The 20,191-nt window shown below is 45.2% G+C and overlaps 1 protein-coding gene across 1 annotated transcript; it reads right to left on the bottom strand.

Annotated features, from left to right (window-relative positions):
- Positions 1 to 249: 249 nt before the first annotated feature.
- LOC311135122 (shaker-related potassium channel tsha2) lies at positions 250 to 1,701 on the bottom strand (the record flags this gene model as incomplete). Its single annotated transcript, XM_084169016.1, has 1 exon — positions 250 to 1,701. The coding sequence occupies one exon, from the start codon at positions 1,699 to 1,701 to the stop codon at positions 250 to 252; it is 1,452 nt and encodes a 483-aa protein (XP_084025142.1).
- Positions 1,702 to 20,191: the final 18,490 nt, after the last annotated feature.

Raw genomic sequence — 20,191 nt, 5'->3', positions numbered from 1 at the left:
AACAAACACTGTGCGTAATAGCGTGAGTAAAAACGCGCGCAATTATTCAAACATGCACATAGGCCTCGCACTGACCTGAGATTACTCTAATGAAGCTATAAACCTACTGTAGGTATCCAACAAATTAATTCAAGATATTTGAAGATTACATGCCAACTAACAGCGTGCGTAAAAGCGCGCGTAATAAACTACACAGGTCGTCTGCTCACCAAGACAGGTTTTTCTGCTCAACTAGGCCGATGCTTGTTTTCATACATCCGTCAGCTTGCCAGTGTACTGTTCAAATGGGTTGAAGTTTGTTAATCTGATAGTCTCGCAAGAATCCTCTTCCATGTACTCTGATTTGGTGAGGGACTGTTTGCTGTCGCTGGTCGATTTGAATTCTCCAAATGAAGCGTTCTGTTGACCACAAGTCACGTGGGTATACACGGCGGTTTCCTCGTCATTACGCTCTCTGTGATAGAAATAGTTAAAATTGGACACGATGACAGGGACAGGTAGGGCAATGGTCAGCACTCCTGCGATGGCACACATAGATCCCACTATTTTGCCACCAATTGTAACCGGGCACATGTCTCCATATCCAACCGTAGTCATGGACACCACTGCCCACCAGAAAGCGGCGGGGATACTTGAGAATCCCGATTCAGGGTCGTCTGCCTCTGCAAAATAAACAGCGCTGGAAAACAGAATAACCCCTATGAGAAGAAAGAATATCAAAAGCCCGAGTTCGCTGATGCTGGCGTGGAGTGTCTGGCCCAGAATTTGGAGCCCCTTGGAGTGCCTGGAAAGTTTAAAAATCCTGAAGACTCGAACCAAACGGATGACTCTGAGTATGGCTAACGACATGGCCTGCTCGCTTCCTGCTCCCTGTAGCTCTGCGAGTTCAAGGCCAAGGGTTATGAAATAAGGTGCAATCGCTAAGATATCGATGGAGTTCATTGCGTTTTTGAAAAAAGCCGGTTTGCACGGGCACGATAAAAACCTCATGAGAAACTCAAAGGAAAACCACACGATGCAAAGTGTCTCCACCATGAAAAACGGATCTGTGAATGGATTGGGTTTTCTATGGACAGTAGTCCCATTCGTGGTGAGGAGATTACTGAATGGTAGGCCTGCGCTGGTATCTTCCCTGAACTGTGGCAAAGTCTCTAGACAGAATATCACAATGGATATCAAAATCACACTGACTGATACGACAGCGATCATCCGGGCAGGCCCTGAGCTCTCCGGGTACTCAAATAACAACCACATCTGGCGCTGAAACTCGTTGTCAGGCATCGGACGTTCCACCTCTATGATCATACCTTCATCTTCTTTGAACATCTCTATGGCCTCATCTTCAATTTCATAAAATTTCATTTCTTCCATGAAAATGTCCATGGTAACGTTGACAGGTCTCCTAAGCCTTCCTCCAGACTGGTAATAATAAAGGATAGCATCAAAGCTGGGTCTATTCCTGTCAAAAAAGTACTCATTTCTCAACGGATCGAAAAAGCGCATCCTTTTACGCGGGTCTCCCAAGAGCGTGGTGGGAAAGCGCGAGAGGGTCTTCAGTTGTGTTTCGAAGCGCAGCCCGGAGATGTTGATGACAACCCTCTCGCTGCACTCCTGATCGCCTCGCTCCACGTCGCAATCATCTTGGTACAGGGGAGAAACTACCACAGTCTCGTCCAGGTTCTCACGGGACACAACAGTCATCTTTTACCCCTCTCAAGGGTAAGCGCTTCACCCTCCACGGCCCCAACTGTCACTTTCTCGGTCGTTTTTTACTGCCCTGTAAAAGTTTGCTTCTTGTTGGTTTCCCCAATTTAAATTCATACACTTTTAGTTGCAGAAGGGCCTGAAATCCAATCCAGTCAGTCCACTTGCTACCGTTGACTGTCTACACTGATGCCGATCATATTCACACCATTTTAAACGGCCAGATGCCCTCCCCGAGTTGACTGACGTGATGACACTGGCTGCACTGTCCCCTGCTCACTCACTGCTCTCTCTGTGGCATGTTGTTAAATCTAACACAACTAGTAAACACCTATTACACTTTAAAACGTTTTCTCAACTCAGGACTTGCAGTGTTAACCAGTTCTCTAATATCATATTTCAGAGAAACAAACCACAGCCATCATTTTTGAAAGGACTGTCCAAGTTTCCTTTAGTTAACCCTATAAACTGTAGCCCCTGCCTACACAAAAATCATAACTCAGTAGATTTTACAAGGTATTTCTTTCCTGTTGCATTTTGAATGTTTGTTTCCTATCTTAAATAACCACAGGGGTTCTAAAGCAGTTTACCAGGGGCTCAGACTAAAGGAGAGAGCAGAGTGTAAAGCACCAGCTTCACATATCCGACCAGGAGCCCTCCTGGACCGGGCTAGTGGAAACTGCTAGCTTGACTGACACCTGAGCACCCACAGTGGATAACGTCTTAAGGAAGCCTCAGCCAAAATACCCCCCCCCCCCCCCCCCCCCATTCCCAGCACTTAAAGGGTTCCATTTTACAACTTGGAACATGGGGCCTCTCGCAGAAATGTGACCTAGCATTTGGGTCCCAGAGAGACTGGGGTGTAAAAAACAGTTACATGTACGCTCACCCCAATTATAGTGTAACCTCCACTCAGGTCCTGTTGGCTCCGTAACAGTAGACCTGGACCTGCTCGGGAAGTGGTTTGTAAGAGGGTGAGAGAGAGAGTGAGAAAGGTTGAGTGACACTTTCCGTACTGCTTTCGGTGCCCATGTCGTTCTAATAAGAACCACTGATTCTGAATCGACTAGACAAGGCCTGTAAGAGGAGAAGATGTAGTTAAGAGTTTAGCTCCCCACATTTAGATTTTATTATCCCCTGAGATTGGATGTAGGCTTAAGCCAAAAGCGGTTGTGCATTAAAGTGCAACATGTTTGCAGTTTAATATGTACTGTAAGTAACATGTAGTACGCAGCATTACATACCTGTACAATTAAGAATGGCTACAACCCTCTAAGGGAGAGTTTTCTTTTCTTTGTGTCATGTTTCTTTAAATTATTGTAGGGTAGGTCCACACTGTAAATTAATCACTCTCTTACACAACCTTGTCCACCAACTTGGAGCTCCGGTTTCATCTGCTTCACACATGGTGTGCTTTGAAGACTGTGAGAAAAGACCGAAACAAGATCAACAATCTTTCTTAGAAACACAGTTGATTAATGTCTGTGTCAAAACTGAAGCACCAAACCCAAGATGGACTATGCATCTACACTCAACGAGGGAACCAGTTTTTGATGCAGTAGCCTACATTTTATTTTATTTCTTATTTCACCTTTATTTAACCAGGTAGGCCAGTTGAGAACAAGTTCTCATTTACAACTGCGACCTGGCCAAGATAAAGCAAAGCAGTGCGATAAAAACAACAACAACACAGAGTTACATGTGGAATAAACTAAACGTACAGTCAATAACACAATAGAAAATCTATATACAGTGTGTGCAAATGTAGTAAGTTATGGAGGTAAGGCAATAAATAGGCCATAGTGCAAAATAATTACAATATAGTATTAACACTGGAGTGATAGATGTGCAGAAGATAATGTGCAAATGAGCAAAATAAATAACAATATAGGGATGAGGTAGTTGGGTGGGCTAATTTCAGATGGGCTGTGTACAGGTGCAGTGATCGGTAAGCTGCTCTGACAACTGATGGTTAAAGTTAGTGAGGGAGATAAGAGTCTCTAGCTTCAGAGATTTTTGCAGTTCGTTCCAGTCATTAGCAGCAGAGAACTGGAAGGAATGGTGGCCAAAGGAGGTGTTGGCTTTGGGGATGACCAGTGAGATATACCTGCTGGAGCGCATACTACGGGTGGGTGTTGCTATGGTGACCAATGAGCTAAAATAAACTGGGGATTTGCCTAGAAGATATTTATAGATGACCTGGAGCCAGTGGGATTGGCGACGAATATGTAGTGAGGACCAGCCAACGAGAGCGTACAGGTCACAATGGTGGGTAGTATATGGGGCTTTGGTGACAAAACGGATGGCACTGTGATAGACTACATCCAATTTGCTGAGTAGAGTGTTGGAGGCTATTTTGTAAATGACATCGCAGAAGTCAAGGATTGGTAGGATAGTCCGTTTTATGAGGGCATGTTTGGCAGCATGAGTGAAGGAGGCTTTGTTTGCGAAATAGGAAGCCGATTCTAGATTTAATTTTGGATTGGAGATGCTTAATGTGAGTCTGGAAGGAGAGTTTACGGTCTAACCAGACACCTAGGTATTTGTAGTTGTCCACAAGTCAGACCCGCCGAGAGCAGTGATTCTAGTCGGGCGGGCGGGTGCAAGCAGTGTTCGATTGAAGAGCATGCATTTAGCTTTAGTTTTGTACCAAACCCATGCTATCACAGTTTGCTAATTGATGGCCAATGAAGTTAACGTTTGTGGTGATCAAACGTTTTGTGAATGGGTGACCATGAACGTAGTGGACACAGCTTAACTGCCCCCTCTATCTATACAGACCCAGGGTTGGATGTCAGAGTCAAATGTCAGTGTAAGGACGTGGTGCCACCCGCGATAATCTGTTACCCAACGACCGTCTAGGTCAGGCCAAGGCGTCAGGGGCTTCTGTCTCCATGGAAACAAACAGTAAACAAATAGTCCGATTAATGGCTTCACTGCAGGCTGATAAATGGGTCAGAATACAAAAAGGTTCTAAGAATGCCAGTTTCATCATTACTGATAGCAATCCTGATGTAGAATTTCTCCGACATTTTTCACTCGTCATCTTTTCCCCATTGATGATGAAGCTGTGACACTCAGATGCTCTGAACTGAAAACAGCCCTAACTGATGACCAGTCACCTCATTTGCAACAGACTGAAATAAAATATTATTCCTTTTGCTGTGGGGCACACACACATACACATGCCCCCCCCCCCCCCCCCCCCCCCCCCCCACCCCACCCACCAAGGAGCCCAAGGCGTGTAAAATGCTGACAGGAAGCACATCCCATCATTACAGATGGCTCGACCTGTGGGTGCAGGAGACCCTCATGTCAACAGGATATCCTCAAGTCATTCACACCAAGAATGGAACGCAACATAGAGGTCGATGCCAGGTCCCACAGTTTTCACATGTACACAGTGCACAAGCATGCTTATATTCAGAGCTGTTAGGGCCTCTGCCTTCCGTGTGCAGATATAGACGTACCAAGTCGGCATGGGTTCGATTCCAGCCCATGCCCTTCTGGCACAAATAACCCAATCCCCTGATTGACGTGATTTAGGCACACATTTCAAAATGGACTGTCTAGGGATATTTTCCCCCGATCTTGATAAGAAATTATCATACCAGACACTGTTGGATAACATAAAATAGGAAACTAATAACAGGAGGCTACACCAACATTAGTTTCCATTCATACAAAGTGTTGGGTGAATTGCCACAGTAGATCTGCCGTGGTAAACAAGGTATTTTATTTATATTGTACGGAATGCTTGTCAAATAGATAAATTCCCCTTAGTCTCTTAAAAAAGGACTAAGTTGTTTCCGAAAACAAAATACTTTGGTTGCAAGCAGGACTAAGGCAGAGAAGAAGAGGCGAAGTGTAAAAAAGGCAGTCCTGCTCCTCTCCTCTCTACCTAACTTCCCCTCACAGTCCCTTCAAGTCCTGTTACTTTGCCTGCTCTAAGTTATCCCTCACCCATCGTAGCCCTGCCATTCCCAACCAATCAGAGCGTTTGGAAAAGCACTTCTGGACACTGCACACTCCCACTCAGGTCAGAATGTTATCGTCCACCGAATGGAGAAGACGCATGTTTCTGAGGACCTTTTATTGTCGACAGTAACACGGGAGCACCGGTACCACCGCTACTCTCCTGATCACCACCACTCTAGGCCTCCCCAGCTAGAGCCATCGTCACCGCCACGGGAGCACCGGTACCACCGCTACTCTCCTGATCACCACCACTCTAGGCCTCCCCGGCTAGAGCCATCGTCACCGCCACGGGAGCGCCATCACTGCCAATACTCCCAAAGTCGGCCCGGCTACTCCCCTGAGAGACTACTCCAGGCCCTCCCGGCCTGAGTATTCGCCAACTCCACGGGACCATTGGGACCCCCACTACGTCCCGAGGTGGCCCAGCTATTCAACAGATCTTCGTAGCTCCAGGCCCCCCCGACTGGAGCCAACGTCGTATCTGCCAGAGCGTCCTCCCCCCGAGGTGGTCCAGCCGCTCTCCCGACCGATGTCCCTCTAGGCCCCCCCGGCCAGAGGCAAGGGAGCGTCGGGTCCACTTCTGCTCCCCAGAGCAGCCTAGCTCCCCAGAGCAGATGAAGACTCCAGAGTGCACAGTCCACGACACCAAGGTCTCCACCTTCCTCAGCCAGCTCCTCGACTAGCCACAGTTAAGGAGCCTCCCACTCCAGTCCTGGAGCTACAGCTAGCCGCTGCCATGGGGTCTGTTCTGGTTGCCGTTGCGGAGTCGTCCTCTTCTCCCAGTGGGGATCCCCTGCTAGTTGAGGCAGATGCTTGGGTGCCCGAGGTTCGACTGTCTGTTACCCTGGAACCTTCAGCTACAAAGACTCCACCTGCTCTCGCTCAGGAGCCCCTCACTGCTCCTGGCCCAGAGCCCGCTCCTTGGATGGAGCCACCCCAGGCATTGGGGCCTCCCAGTCACAGCCTGGTGGGACCTGCTGGTCCCAGGCCTGGAGTCCCTGCTGGCCCCACCTGCTAGCACCGTGATAGTTCCGGCCCGAGGGTCCTGCTACCTCCAGACCTCGCCTCAGGGGACCTGCCAGACATCACCCCTGATATCTCCCCTAACCTAGTTGTCCAGTTCCCTTCCTTCCTGGTAGGGTCAGAGTTACCTCCCTCCTCGGTAGGGTCAGAGTTCCCTTCCTTCCCAGTAGGGTTACAATCCCCTTCCTTCCCGGTAGGGTAGAGTTCCCTCCCCATCCGGTAGGGTTAGAGTTACAGTTTTGGGCCTACCTGGCAGGTGTAAAATAACCAGACTTTGGGTGTCCTGCCCCTCAAGTAGGTCCAGTGTATCCTGCCTCCATGGTAGGTTTAGAGTTCCCTTCCATCCCGGTAGGGTTACAGTTCCATTCCTTCCCAGTAGGATCAGAGTTCCCTTCCTTCCCGGTAAGGTCAGAGTTCCCTTCCATCCTTGTAGGGTCAGAGATCCCTTCCTTCCCTGTAGGGTGAGAGTTCCCTTCCTTCCCGGTAGGGTCAGGTTTAGAGTTCCCTTGCTTCCCAGTAGGGTTACATTTCTCTTCCTTCCTGGTAGGGTCAGTTCCCCTCCTTCCCGGCAGGGTCAGAGTTTCCTTCCTTGCCGGTAGGGTCAGATTTAGAGTTCCCTGCCTTCCCAGTAGGCCAAGTATGTCCTGACCCCCAAGTAGGTCTAGTGTATCCTGCCCTGCATGGATCGCAGACCCCCTCCTTATTGGGTATGCAGCGTCCTAGCCCACCAGGCTTAGAGCCCTCTGCCATGCTAGGCCACAAGTTAGCTGCCCTGTCTGCAGGTCTGCAGTCTCCTGCCCTGCTCAGACCGCAGCCCACTGCCTTAGTTGTTAGGCTGTTGCCTATTCCACCAGGTTTAGAGCCTCCTCCTTTACTAGGCCCCAAGTTTGTTATACTAGGCTCGCAGTCTCCAGACATAGTCAGCCCACAGCTCCTTAGCCCACCAGGCTTAGAGCCTCCTGCCCTGCTAAGCCACAAGTTACCTGTGCTAGGTTCTCAGTCCTCCGCCCTCATCTGCCCTCAGTCCCTAGCACTAGGTCATTGGTGTCCAGCTGCACTAGGTCTGTTGTCTCCAGCATTTGTCGGCCCTCAGTCCCTAGCCCAGGTGGGTCATCAGGCTCCTGCCCCACTAGGCTCAAATGTACCAGTTTCTCTAGTAGGCCCAGATCTCTGCTATTCTCCAAGTCCAGCGTCAGTTTCCCTGCCAGGTTCAGAGTCGTTCTCCCTGTCAGGTTCAGAGTCATTCTCCCTGTCAGGTCCAAAGTCGTTCTCCCTGTCTGTTTCCGAGTCGTTCTCCCTGTCAGGTTCAGAGTCATTCTCCCTGTCAGATTCAGAGTCATTCTCCCTGTCAGGTCCAAAGTCGTTCTCCCTGTCTGTTTCCGAGTCGTTCTCCCTGTCAGGTTCAGAGTCATTCTCCCTGTCAGATTCAGAGTCATTCTCCCTGTCAGGTCCAAAGTCGTTCTCCCTGTCTGGTTCCGAGTCGTTCTCCCTGTCAGGTCCAGAGTCAGTTTCCCTGTCAGGTCCAGCGTCAGTTTCCTTGTCAGGTCCAGCGTTGTTCTCCCTGTCAAATTCATAGTTGTTTTCCCTGTCAGGTTCAGTTTAGTTTTCTCCCTGTCAGGTTCAGAGTCAGTTTCCCTGTCAGGTCCAAAGTCGTTCTCCCTGTCAGGCAGAGAGTCAGTTTCCCTGTCAGGTCCAGAGTCAGTTTCCCTGTCAGGTCCATTGTCAGTTTCCCTGTCAGGTCCATTGTCAGTTTCCCTGTCAGGTCCAGAGTTGGTTTCCCTGTCAGGTCGAGAGTCGGTTTCCCTGTCAGGTCCAGAGACGTTCTCCCTGTCAAGCCTAAAGTTATCAGCACTAGGCTCCCAGTCTTCAGCCGTTCTAGTTTCGCTGTCTCCAGCTCTAGTCGGCCCTCAGTCCACTGCTCCGCCAGGCTATAGGTTCTCTGCCCCACTAGGTCTGCAGCATCTGCCCTCAGTTGTACCGCAGCCCCCAGCCTCAGTTGGCAAGCAGTCAGCTCCCTCAGTGCTACCTGCCAAACCACCTGCCCTAGTTCTAGGCCCTGGGTCTCCCGTCCCACTAGACCCAGAGTTATCTGCTCCTCTAGGTGTGCAGTTAGACAGTTCGCAGCCCTCAGCCTGCACCCAGTCGCATATACTAGTGCTAGACTATACGTTCCTTGCTTGGCTAGGTTTGCTGCCTCCCACCATACCTGGCTTGCAGTCCTCAGATTTAGTAGTGGGTTCCAAGTCCCCTGCCCTGCTAGGCCCTCAGCTCCCTGACCTGGGGGAACCACTGTTCCCTGACCCGGGGGGCCTGCTGTCTCTAGTTCTGGGGGACCGCACACCTCCTGCCTTGGACGACCCTCAGCCCTTCACACGTTGGAGCCCGCCTGACCTCGTCTCTGGGGCCCAGCCAGCCCCTGCCTCCAGATCCCTGATGATCCTCGCCCAGGGGTCCCCACATGCTCCACCCTGACAGTCATCGCTTTCAGAAGTGGGGAAAGAGTCACCAGCCTCAGCCGCAGCCAGTGAGCTGTCAACGACAGTTGTGGCCGGCATGCCACATTCCTCTGCCGCAGTAGGCGAGCCACCTGCTTCAGCCGTGGCCAGCCTCCAGCATTGCGCTCAGCGTCTAACGATGGGGCCCAGCTGCCCTGCACCAGCTGAGTTAGAGGGCCCTCCCCCCACCCGCGTGGCGTTCCATGGGGCGGCCCAGGACTGCCTGTGCGTATCTGTGTACCTCCCTCGCAGGGCGGCTCCTAAGCCCTGCTTGTCCTGCCGGGTAGGATTTGGCACGCTAGGAATAAGCTTCCCCTCGAGGCCCGTGGCTTTTCAGAGACTTTTGCCCTTTAAATACTGTGGCCCCCATTAGAGACTGTGCCATTTAGGTTATAGGCCTTTTCGTGGATGTTAATATTTCCATAAGAAATATTGGGGTGGATGTAAAAAAAAAAAAAAGCCGTCCTGCTCCTCTCCTCTCTACCTAACTTCCCCTAACAGTCCCTTCAGTTTCCCTTAAGTACCGTTACTTTGGCTGCTCAGCCTACCTAAGTTATCCCTCACCCATCATAGCCCTGCCATTCCCAACCAATCAGAGCGCTTGGAAAAGCACATCTGGACACTGCACCCGCCCACTCAGGTCAGAATGTTATCGTCAACCGAAGGGAGAAGACGCATATTTCTGAGGACTTTTTATTGTCGACAGTAACACCAATGTCTGAATGTTGTGCATGCATTGAAATAACCACAACAATAAGATTCCAAGTCATTCGGATACGCCAAAATCATATAAACATCCTCAAATGGAAACAGCTGTGTCTCTGTGTGTGTGGTGGTGACTATCAAGAGTACAGTGATGGGCCCAACTGTTTTTTTTACATGGTCGGTCAGTTCTCCGGATTTAGCGACCAATAGTTTTTACACGAAGCGAGAGGACTCCCTCCTGACAAAAAATCTGTCCAGAATAAGACAAATGCGTTTCTATTGGTTTAATATGCAGCGCTAAACTTCTCGCCTGCCTTCCTGCCTTTGGGACAACGACGCCCATTGTTAGGGCGGAGACATAAGCATCCCGTCATTAAATACATATCTCTGACTAAAGTAATGCCGACATCTTTTAGGGAGCGATAATGAGGTGATCAATAATGGTTGAAATTAAGATCAGCTGTGTGGGTGAATTTAGCGCATATTGATTGTTTAACGAGACACCAGCTGGCGATAATCTAGTGCCATCGATGGTTGCAATAGGCCCCTTGTTATTTGATTATATTCCAATAGGCTACATTTTGTAGGCTAACTATTAGCCTATCCATTGTCACATAATGAAAGGTGTGAAAAACGGTAATAGGCTAGTTTTTTCCCCCTGGCTGAGTTGATGAGCTGATTTGGGCCATCCGTTGATTAACAGATGTAGGCCTATTGTAGAACAATAAACTCTGCTCCAGTGTGGATGCTCGCCCACGTTTTATAGTTAGGCTATGTGTAATGTACACAGGTGGGTAGAGTACTGAAAATCTATACTTACGTAAAAGTACTGTTACTGAGATGCTTACTTCTACTTCAGTAAATCACACTCTTAAGAAGCTACTCAAAGAAGAATAAAAAAAAGTATCCGGTGAGAACTACTTAAGTACTAGTTACAAATTTAGTTTGGGTATTTTTTGTAGACCTTATGGTAAACTGTGACAGCAAACAAAAAGGACAAGAACTTAATGCAATTTATTTGACATTACATTTTAGTCATTTAGCAGACGCTCTTATCCAGAGCGACTTACAGTTAGTGCATACATTTTTATACTGGCCCACCGTGGGAAACGAACCCACAACCCTGGCGTTGCAAGCGCCATGCTATACCAACTGAGCTACAGCGGACTATGAATGTATTATTTAAGCCTGCCAACACCATTTTGCCGATGTCCTCCAGCACAGGTAGTATCCAATGAAGAATTACATCAAACAAACATATTTACATTTTAGCAGACGCTCTTATCCAGAGCGACTTACAGTTAGTGAGTGCATACATTTTTCATACTGGCCCCGTAGGCTTTACAGTTTCAATTATGGTCTTATTCAAAGTTGACTTAATATTTACATTTACCTCATTTAGCATTTACATTTAACGTCATTTAGCAGACGCTCTTATCCAGAGCGACTTACAGTTAGTGCATACATTATTATTTTTTATTTTCATACTGTCCCCCCGTGGCAATCGAACCCACAACCCTGGCGTTGCAAACGCCATGCTCTACCAACTGAGCTACCTCCCTCTTATCCAGAGCGACTTACAAATGATCTACGAATGTGCTCAATTTCATAAAAAGGTCAATGGTACTCAAAACATTGGAATCATTTTACAATTTCAATAGCATTAATGAAAATGAATTTGAAGTACAGGTGATGGTGAATGCGTACACCAAGTGATGTTTTATTTTTCATTCAGAATGAAATATCATGGAGGATCAGTGCCCGGTTTCCCAAAATCATCTTAAGGCTAAGGTCATCCTTAGAACCTTCGTAGGAGCATCGTTAAATATCCGAGCTGTTTCCCAAAACCATCGTTATTAACGTTGCACTTGAAGTGCGTCCTTAGATGCTTTTTTGCCCTCCTGCATCACTTATTACACAGAAGATCTAAACTAAACATAGAATGACATGGTTGATCCGTCTCTCTTTGACCGCTGATAACTTCAGAACAAAAGACTACAAATACGAAGTTGCCAATGTCTTTGCAATTGATACAAACAAGCGACGTATAAAAATATGCTTCAAATGAAAACCGAGATTATTAAAATATGAACATTAAAATATAAACAGTAGGCTATAGGTGTTTTCAATCATATTGAAATACATTTCCTGTTCAATCAATTGAGTTCTATTTTTCTACATGTAGGCTACTTTCTGTAATTTGTCTCAATATATTTCATGCTGTGTAGCCTAACGTGCGCTATGATGTGCCAAATCGGTGATTTTGTGCATATTATTGGGTAAGCATTAGAATAAGCCGCCTCAATATTTGCAGCTGTTGGTGGTAATATCTCTCTAGGAACTGATCCGTCATCAGTATTGTGAAATAATAAAAGATTTGAATGTACTGATCTGAGAGCAGCACTCCCTTTCTTTCGATCCTATAAGTATCGAACATGCTCCAACGACGCACTTAGAGACCGTTCTCTCTGCGTGGTGTTTTGGGAAACAAATGTTACATCTTCGGCCGTTGTATAATATGCATAATTAAAACCCTCGTAATCTAAAATTCCATCACTATCGGGAAACCGGGCCCTGGTAAGTGTTACAACAGTCAAAACAATCAATATCGAAATGCCACCATCAATCATGTTACTAGTATGCAGTGGCCACCAATCATTTTGAGCCCCACATTTGTAGCTAAAAATAATACAATATGGGGCGTACACTCTAAAAATTAAAGGTTCAACAAGGGCTCTTCTAAGATCCTCAAAGTTCTTCGAAGAACCTTAGGGTTCTTGGCACTAAAAATCCCCCCCCAAAGGTTCTACAAAGAACACCATAGGAGGTGGGGTACATCGAGGAACCTCCTTAGTTGGTGGGGGTTCTTGCAGGAACCTAACTGCCCGACTGAAACATTTGGATTTTGAATTTGAAAGAACAGCAGGTGCACACACCTAACTGAAAAATATAAAGATCTCCTTAATTGAAGGTAAGGTTTGTCCCTTGTATGATCTAAATTGATATTGTTTTATGATGATACCATCAATCTTTTCATATTTGTGCAAATCTTTCTAGAACAGAAAATTGACAATTCAATGGATATCAAATCAATAAAGAGGTAAGAATATGTAGGCTATAAGAATATGTTGAAGGCTAGCTGTATTGGGTGCAGATGACTGAACTGCTCACTTTTATGTTTGAAGGTATACAGAGGAGGAGGCATACAAAGGTGTGTCAATTGGTATTGGTATGTTATGCAGATCACATTTACCATCCTCCTCCCTTACCTCTTCAATGAATATCCCATAGGTCTCTACATTATGGACAAGGTATGTGTATGAAAACCATTATCAAAACAGTTTTTTTCATTCACATTTACCACAAAAACCAAGGTATGAATACTGTTGTGTGCATGTTTTGTTAATCATCTGTATTGGATTCACAGGCTTCCCCCTCCCTACACCTCTGATGAATATAACAGGAAACCTGTTCTATCACCATGCACTGCAAAATCATTCTGGCTATGGATACGGAGAACATCAACACATTAACATCAACAGGCCAGAGGATATACCCATATGACTTTGCCACTAAAATCATAATAAACACTGACAACTAAAATATTGTGTTATTGTTCTTATTGTTATGTGTATTATAATAATAATAATTAATAATAATTGGGGGGGGGGGGGGTAGTTCAAAAATGAACCCCAAAAGCTTATTCAAAGGGTTCTTCAAGGATCCATTAAAATGAGTTATTTGAAGAACCCTTTTAAAGGGTTCTTCGAAGAACTTATAGGGGTTCCCCCACAGTTTCAATTTGAAGAACCCCTAAAGGATACTCCAAGAACCTTTTCTTCTTAGAGTGTAGGGGTTGGTAATGTTCTCTAGTTGCACCATGATTGGCTCAGTGTTTTCTATCACTCATGGGGACACTACGTCTGGGGACACTACGTCGCTGTCAAATCTAAGGGTAGAGCTCGAAAATTCAAGCCGCTTGGATGCTGCCATAGAGTTACATTAGAAGTGCCCATCCAAGAAGGCTCAATGTCATTGGCTCAGATAAAATTATGTAAAATCACATTATATCTACAGTAGCTTTGATTGAACTGATCATGGCAACATCATACTTTCAAAATCTTAGCTAGCAGTCATCATCATGAATCAAGTCAACAATCTACTGGCAAATCCTTTTTAATCCTTGTCATATGAAGAGAAATAATGAAGAGAAATTATAGATAAAACGTATCGGTGCTCATCGGCCATAAACATTACACAAGTTGGAAATTGCAAATTCAACAATGAGTGGAAACTGGAAACTCGGAACTGGGAAATCTGACTTCAGTGAGTTCAAGACAACTGAGAACTCAAAAAAAAAAAGAGCTCTGACTGTTGGGACAGCTTTATGTAGGCCCTAACAGTTTGTGGGCACCGTTTGTCACCATTATAGTGCAATTAATGTATTGTTTTGTGCTGTGGCTTTGCTGGCATTCATACATTTTTTACAATGTTTTTTTGTCCCACCAAGATTTACATGCAAAAATCTCCACTGGTACAAGTACTGCCCACAGAGTGTAACTACAAATGTACTATAGTTCCTCCAAACATTCAAAGGGCAGTGGGCCAGATTTGGATTCGAACCCATGCCTACCCTGGCATATGTGTGCAGCCTGGTCTCATTGACTAGGCATAACGTAGTAAATGTAAATCCGGGACACTCAAATTAGTATGATATGTTATGTTTGGTATGGTTACATAAGACAGAAGGTTACTTAAGGCAAAATCTAAAGTAGGTTGGTATAATGCAAATGTCTAGCAACGTCTAGCAAACATCTAGCAACCCAAAGGTTGCGTGTTCGAAACTTATCACGGACAACATTAGCATTTTAGCCAATTAGCAACTTTACAACTACTTACTACTTTTGAGCTACTTTGCCACTACGCAGCATTTTAGCTAACCCTTCCCCTAACCCTAATCTTAACCCCTTAACCTAACGCCTAACCTTAACCCTAACCTTAACTCTAACCTTAACCTTAACCCTAACCCCTAGCCTAGCTAACGTTAGCCAACTAGTTAACAGTAGCATTAGCCTCCTAGCTAACGTTAGCGACAACAAATTGGAATTCGTAATATATATCATACGTTTTGCAAATTCGTAACATATTGTTCGTAACATACCCTATATTTACAAAAGTATGTGGACACCCCTTCAAATTAGTGGATTCGGCTATTTCAGCCAATCTCGTTTCTGCCAGGTGTATAAAATCAAGCACACAGCCTTGCAATCTCCATAGACAAACATTGGCAGTAGAATGGCTTTACTGAAGAGCTCAGTGACTTTCAACGTGGCACCATCATAGCTAGAGCTGCCCCAGTCAACTGTAAGTGCTGTTATTGTGAAGTGGAAACGTCTAAGAGCAACAACGGCTCAGGCACGAAGTGGTAGAACACACAAGCTCACAGAACGGGACCTCTGAGTGCTGAAGCATGTAGCACGTAAAAATGGTCTGTCCTCGGTTGCAACACTCACTACCGAGTTCCAAACTGCCTCTGGAAGCAACGTCAGCTCAATAACTGTTCGCCGGGAGCTTCATGGAATGGGTTTCCATGGCCGAGCAGCTGCACACAAGCCTAAGATCACCATGCACAATGCCAAGCGTCGGCTGGAGTGGTGTAAAGCTCGCCACCATTGGACTCTGGAGCAGTGGAAACGTTCTCTGGAGTGATGCATCCCGCTTCACCATCTGGCAATCCGACGGACGAATTTGGGTTTGGTAGATGCCAGGAGAACACTACCTGCGCGCATAGTGCCAACTGTAAAGTTTGGTGGAGGAAGAATAATGATCTGGGGCTGTTTTTCATGGTTCGGGCTAGGCCCCTTAGTTCCAGTGAAGGGAAATGTTAACGCTACAGCATACAATTACATTCTAGACGATTCAGTGCTTCCAACTTTGTGGCAACAGTTTGTGGAAGGCCCTTTCCTGTTTCAGCATGACAATGCCCCCGTGCACAAAGCGAGGTCCATACAGAAATGGTTTGTCGAGGTCGAAAATCTCTTTCTCTTAGCAATTGTATTAGTATAAAATAATATAATTTCCAAATGTTCTTAAGCATACAATATAGCTCAGTATTTGAATTATTTAATTATTTTCGTCTTTATCAAGGGTGTCAATAATTTTGGACCCCACTGTATATCAGATTTTTAGCAGGTCAGTCTCACTAGTCAACAGCTCTGGCGGATGGCTTTTGGATCACGTCATTCTTGTGCCAACTATGTTGTTGGATATGAAATAGGGGATCTTTGACTTGGAAGCTTCTTATTTAAACAGGTTTCCTTTTATACAGTAGTCTTAACTTTGGTCTCAAGACCATAAGGGGTTAGTTATTTAGATTCTTCTCACTCAATACATAGCCAGCAGGTGAGATACAAATGACATCTAAGGATGTGGGGAATATCTAGCTATTGTGAGATTTTTGTGTATTGTATTAATTTTGTGAAGAAGAATAACCTCTGTTTCATTAGCAAACATTTTTTTGTAAGGTCAGGAACAAGGTCCTATGGGAACTAAGGTTTAGCTACAATGTTCATTTAGGGTAAAGTCACACAACAATGTTAGAATAAAATGTCATGATATGGCAGTAAATAAAATGAGTTATAGTAGGCCATATCTTGTCAAACATTTCCTGCTTCCTCCTTCGTCTCCCTGGTGTATTAGAAATGTATCTGACATACCAAGACTGAGTGCCTTCTCATTAGGAGTGTGAAAGTGTTGGCCTAATCAACCTTAAGTTGTGTGTATGCTATCCCCATAAGCCCCTGTGTATGTACAGTATGTATGTGATCATGTAATCAGAGGGGCCGGGGACACAGCCAGGTGTCCAGACCTGGGTTCAAATACTAATCAAAATCATTTCAAATACTTTAGCTGTGCTTGACGGAGTTTGGCAGATGCAATGGAACCAATGGAAAAGTCCCAAAAGTGCAAACCCAGCCAACCTAGCACTCAAACACCCTAAACCAAATGCTCAAATTATTTGAAAGATTTAAAATAGTATTTGAATGCAGGTCTGCATGCGTCTGCACCCAGAGGTGTCACTCCCAGCCAGTAGCTTCCTCTGTGGGGAAGTAGGCACCCCAGGTCCCCAAGCCAAGCTTCTTGTCAGTTCCTGGGGGATTTGATTGTCACATACCCATTTTAGAAGGCCGTCATCTGAAGTTGATGGCCATATTTTTGCTGATACGTAGCTAACCAACCAGGCATGGCGCAAGAGGGTTTGAAACCCGACACTCTAGTTCCGGAAGGCTATGAGTTCCTCGGAATATCCTCCTCTGCATTCTACATTCTATCTTCTCGGCTCCTCTTCACGCTCCTTCCGAGAATGATTTCACTGCTTAATTAAATCAAGCCCTTTGCCCTTTGCCCTTTTTTAGTAGACAGCATTGGCGGACGGCAGCTTCCAATCCAAACAGACCAAGGCTTAAATAGTATTATTTATAGTATTTATAATTATTTCACATACTTTCTCTGTGCTTGAATGAGTTTACCTGCCTTTAATCGACCAACAGAATAATCCCAATACTGCAAACCCTGCCCAGGCAGGCTAGCACAAACGCTTAAAGTATTTGAAAGATTTCAAATAGTGTTTGAACCCAGGTGTGAATCGAAGCCCTGCCTGGCATCTGTAGAGGGATCAGTTCCAAGACTGAGACGCTGTCCTCTTCACGGTTGTTAATCAGGGGAAGACATCAGTATTCTTCTGGAACATTCATTTTTATTTGAGTAATAACTCATGTTATGTATTGTATCTAGCAGTGGCACAACTTTCACTGGGGACGGGGGGTCATGACCCTCCCACATTCTGAAATTGCATTTTTGTTCCCCCCAGTTTTATCATTGCACTGTGATACCAAAAACGGCATCGGTGTGCTTTAGGACCATTTGGACGCCTCAGAGCGGTCGCATAGGCTGTTTGGAGGTTTCAGCCTGCTGGATTTAGGACCGTGTGGACACCACAGAACGGGCGGACAGGCTGTATGGAGGCAAAGCTTCTGAAAGGCTGGCTGGACCAGCACAGGAGAGTTGAACAGAGGCAGCTGCTGTTAGTCTGTATGTGTTGCGCTCTTTCTCCTAGCTACTCTTTAGTTGATTGATGTAGCTGGCAAAGTAACTGCTGTTTAACTTAACAGAAAAAAACTAAACTAGTGTTTATTCCCAGTGCTGAGCTAGTAGTGTAACTGACATGTAATGTTAGCTAATGTTTCATCCCCCGTTGACTGAGGTGAATTAATTAGCTAGCTAGTAGCTACCACAGCCAGGTCAGCTCTAGCCTGTAGCTATCTGTCAGATAGCGATATGAGGTGGCTATTATTACTGTCTAACAGCTGTTGTTTGTATGGAAATGTTTTGTAGCCTTTTTGTCCCATTTCAACAGAAGTAAATTAACTTAGCTAGCTTTCGCCAGTTGATGTACCGTTAGAGAGAGAGCTGGCCAAAAGTAGGTATTATTTTTGCCTCCTTCACACTATTTATTTTATTTATTATCTTTAGTCATTTAGCAGACGCTATTATCCAGAGTGACTTACAGGAGCAATTAGGGTTAAGTGCCTTGCTCAAGGGCACATCGACAGATTTTTCACCTAGTCGCTACACCTGAATCAAACGATGAAACCAGCAACCAAATGATTGAAGACCGACAATTCCGACCGTTTTTATGTGCAATGTGAGTTTTTATTAGAGTCAGTACAGCAATGTGATGTTATTGATCTGTCAGTTTCCCTAGCTAATTCCCTACTTTTCACACTGACAGAGTAATAAACAGCTCTACAGGCTTCACTGTCATGGTGCACCATCAGTACACAACACTATGATCATCATGTCTTAGCAGAATCAGATGGTGACAGGTGTCCCAGTAGGGTCAGACCTTTATGGATCATGATCATGGCAAGCAAGCCCATCTCATCTGGATGGTTCAACGCTGTATTATAAATACTTAATCTCAAGTAACTATGGTAGGCGGGATGTACTTTATTCGACTGTGTGGCTAATGTGACTCCAGAGTAACTGTATCGTTAGTAAGCCACTCGAATAACTTATATTGAATAGACAATATTGTCCTTTGTATAACGCTGACATTTACTTTATGCTCTACAGTACTCTACATTCCCTTACTCTAAACAACAAAAGTAGAAGCTACAATTCAATCCAAAACCTACTGAAATCAGTGGACACCACCATGGGTGTCACAAGCTGGCCCGTGTAATGAATGTGGTCACTGTTGACATCCAGGTCATGTTTAACCTTTTATAACATTGTCCCAGTCTGAGTAGCACCTGTGCCTGTTGCTTCCACCATGTTGGTTCAATGATTTATATATGTCTAGTTTCTCCATTTGTAAACAGTGGGTTAATTGCACACTTAAAAAAAAAAAAAAAAAGTGTACTGTTGTCTGGCAACACAATCTCTTGCCATGCATGTGGTGTGCATAGTTACATCACCGATACATGCATGTACTGTAATGCATATTACATGACATCAGTTACCATCATCTTATCGGGGCACAGAAAGTCTCATGAACTCCCACCTATAGATATCACATCATAGTATCTCACATAGAGCCCTCTGTGTGTGTGTGTGTGTGTGTGTGTGTGTGTGTGTGTGTGTGTGTGTGTGTGTGTGTGTGTGTGTGTGTGTGTGTGTGTGTGTGTGTGTGTGTGTGATAAATTTTCCAGAGCAGTAGGTGGTGTAACTGAAACCAGCTCAGAAAGCAAACCACTGCTAGGGAACCTTAGAGACACCTATAAATAAACAGACACACATTCTGGTGGCCTTTATGGAACTCATGGAGTGATGAACCCATGGCAACATGCTTCTTCTGATTCTCTAGGATGGTATCTATAGTCTGGATTCTAACAGAATTGTTCCGTTTCACTTCATCATGAAGCAATTTAGTTTGGATCCATACTAGAATGTTAATGGTTGTATCTCGAAACAAAACAAAATGACAAGTAGCCTAATTCATAGGCTATAACTTTGTAACAACCATTTTACTAGGTGCAGTACAAGTAAATACCTGGAAATATATTTTTCCAACCCTGGGTTTAATGTTCCTAGAAGAGGTAGATCATATTACAAATAAAATGAATAACATCAACATCAATCATTTAGAGTGGTGCAAGTTACATACAACACGGGTGTGTGTGTGTGTGTGTGTGTGTGTGTGTGTGTGTGTGTGTGTGTGTGTGTGTGTGTGTGTGTCCAACACTGTTGTCTTTCAACCCTCCTTATCCTCTCTTGGCTCAGGA

The sequence above is a fragment of the Coregonus lavaretus genome (assembly GCF_964263955.1).
Source record: "Coregonus lavaretus genome assembly, chromosome: 9".
Classification (NCBI taxonomy): Eukaryota; Metazoa; Chordata; class Actinopteri; order Salmoniformes; family Salmonidae; genus Coregonus; species Coregonus lavaretus.
Note: the sequence above shows the minus strand (reverse complement) of the source record. Positions and strands in the feature narration are given on the sequence as shown.